General features: G+C 50.8%; 1 protein-coding gene across 1 annotated transcript; it reads right to left on the reverse strand.

The window, feature by feature from the left end:
- Positions 1-651: 651 nt before the first annotated feature.
- LOC125433290 (E3 ubiquitin-protein ligase RNF167-like) lies at positions 652-1,605 on the reverse strand. Its single transcript, XM_048497793.1, has one exon. It carries the CDS (start codon positions 1,603-1,605, stop codon positions 652-654), a length of 954 nt encoding a protein of 317 aa, XP_048353750.1.
- Positions 1,606-2,311: the final 706 nt, after the last annotated feature.

The raw sequence follows: 2,311 nt of genomic DNA on the forward strand, positions 1-2,311 counted from the left end.
TTTGTGAGACATCAGCTTCTTAGAGGTCTGAGATGCTGAAATGTTGATGAACATTCCACCACACCTCTCGTGAGCCAATAGCTGTGGAGAGCTCATTTCCACATGCCAAAGTCCAGCAATTTTGCCTCTGATTGCTGTGGAGATTTCAAAAAAAATGGCAACCTTTTGTTTATTTGGATTCTTTCTTTTTTTCTAATTTGGGAGGAAGTTGACAAAAAAATAATAACCTTCACATTTTGGGTTGGTTTTTTTTTGCATATCGACACAGTCTTGTGTTTTAATTTGATACCTCATTAGTCTCTCTATGCCTATGGTGAGTCTCTAAAAGCTTATCAAGAACCGGCTTTGATTTCAGAAATGGCTGTATGGATAGCAAAACAACAACAACCACCAGGAGCCGATGAGCTATGTTTGGCAGCAAGCAAACAATGCAAAAGCCAAGTTTCAATAACAATGGTAAATTATGAATGAAATCACAGGTTCGCACATTCGACAGGCTGGCGTTTCCCTCCCGGCCTCCGCCAATAAATTTCCAGAAGGGCTCTGTGTCTTTTAGTATTGGTTGGTTTCAGACATGGAGAGCAATGGTTGTGCGATGCACCGGCAGGATCTCTGGCTAAGACTGGCCTCGGCCTTAGCAGGCGAAAACGTTTACTTGTTTACAATTGCCTGGCCTCTTGCCTTTTCTTCCCACAACCTCCGCGCTTGCAGAAGGGCGACCAGCCTCACGTTCTGCATGCAGAGAGGGCAGGTCTTTCTCCAGCTCTGGCTGAGATGCCAGCGGTCAATGCATGTGCTGTGAAAGGCATGAGAGCAGGAGAGGACTTTCAAGCTGTGGTGCCCGTGGTACCTCTCCAGGCAGATAGCACAGTCTTGATAGCTGGAACTGCGGAACTCGATCCCCGTTTCTTGGGACGGCTGGGTCTTCCCCTCTTTCCACTCCTTGAGCTTCCAAAAATATTTCTCCATGAGCAACAAGGCAAGGGCAGTGGACTCGACGAGGCAAGCCATCCAGAAAATGGGGAAGATCATGGTGTATGAGCTGGGAGCCAGCAACCGGATCTGACACTTGCAGGTAGGAGTCGTAGATGCCCTGTTGGAGCTGAGGGGCAAATGGATCAAGATGGCAGAGGCCGCTCCCTGAGAGTGATGGAGCCGCTTCATGGGTTTGGAAGACCCGTCTGCAGGAAACATGGAGGGGATGTGACTCTTCTGCATGGCATCTGCCTCGCTTGCTATGCTCACAGGGCTTTGGGAGCTCACATTGTGCCCAACAGCAGCCTGGGATCTAGCTTGCTGAGCGTGAAGGCCCTTTGAGGCCAAGGAGCAGTTGCCCCTGCGGTTGAGTGCAATAAAAGCTGAGGAGAAAAAGGAGCAGTCGGGTTGACCTCTGATGGGCTCGAACACCTTCTTGGGCCTTGCCTCAGCCTGATGGCCCGTGAGCCCCTCTGCGTGGAGAGGAGGGCCAAAAGGCACTGGCCGAACCCCAGAGTCTTGGTTAGAAGAATTATGGATGCCGGTGGCATGGACGAATCCTTTCCCAGCAGGCACTTGGAGGACGAAGAATACTGTAACCACGTGTGGAGGTGGAAGAAGAGGCCACATGCTGGCAGGTCCTACTGGAGGTTGATGGTTGCTGAATCCTACCTGAGGGACAGCTGGGCGGGGAAGACGCCAAGGAGAAACCTGTTGCCTCAAGGATCTAAAGGAGGAGTCTCACCCTCAAGATGGCTACTTTGGTTTCCATGGGGATCAAGAGTTGCCACTGGATCTGGCCAGACTCTCCTCCCCTTCTCAACAGCAACAGGCTAGGTCTGTTGGCAGCTGCTCACTGTCTGCCAGTGAGATCGTTCCCTTGGCTACTAAGCACTTTCCCCCTGCTGCCATTGTGAGCTCAGGGGTTGTCTTCACGGTCAGGCTCATTCTGGGAGCGAGGGGACACCTGGTTGAGTGGAAGAATGTTCCTCCTGAAGAGCAGTGAAATCCATCACTGCCGAACTCAGCCAGAAGCCAAGGAGCAGCCCATTTCCTTCCTTGCACTTACGTGCCAAATGAGTGATGGGTTCTAATCTGAACAGCCGGGTTTGATTCCCCACTCTGCCATATGAATGGTGGACTCTAATCTGGAGAACTGGGTTTGATTTCCCACTCTACCTCGTGAATGATGGATTCTAATCCACAGAAGTGGGTTTGATTCCCCACTCCTCCACATGAGCAGTGGACTCTCATCCAGAGGTGGGATCCAGCAGGTTCTCACAGGTTCCCGAGAGTAGGTTACTAATTATTTGTGTGTGCCGAGAGAGGGTTACTA

Source organism: Sphaerodactylus townsendi, linkage group LG05, assembly GCF_021028975.2.
Source record: "Sphaerodactylus townsendi isolate TG3544 linkage group LG05, MPM_Stown_v2.3, whole genome shotgun sequence".
Lineage (NCBI taxonomy): Eukaryota > Metazoa > Chordata > Lepidosauria > Squamata > Sphaerodactylidae > Sphaerodactylus > Sphaerodactylus townsendi.

What these genes read in the sequence shown, in the direction of transcription:
- LOC125433290 (XM_048497793.1), bottom strand. Translation starts at nt 1,605, where the DNA reads ATGTGGCCTCTTCTTCCACCTCCACACGTGGTTACAGTATTCTTCGTC.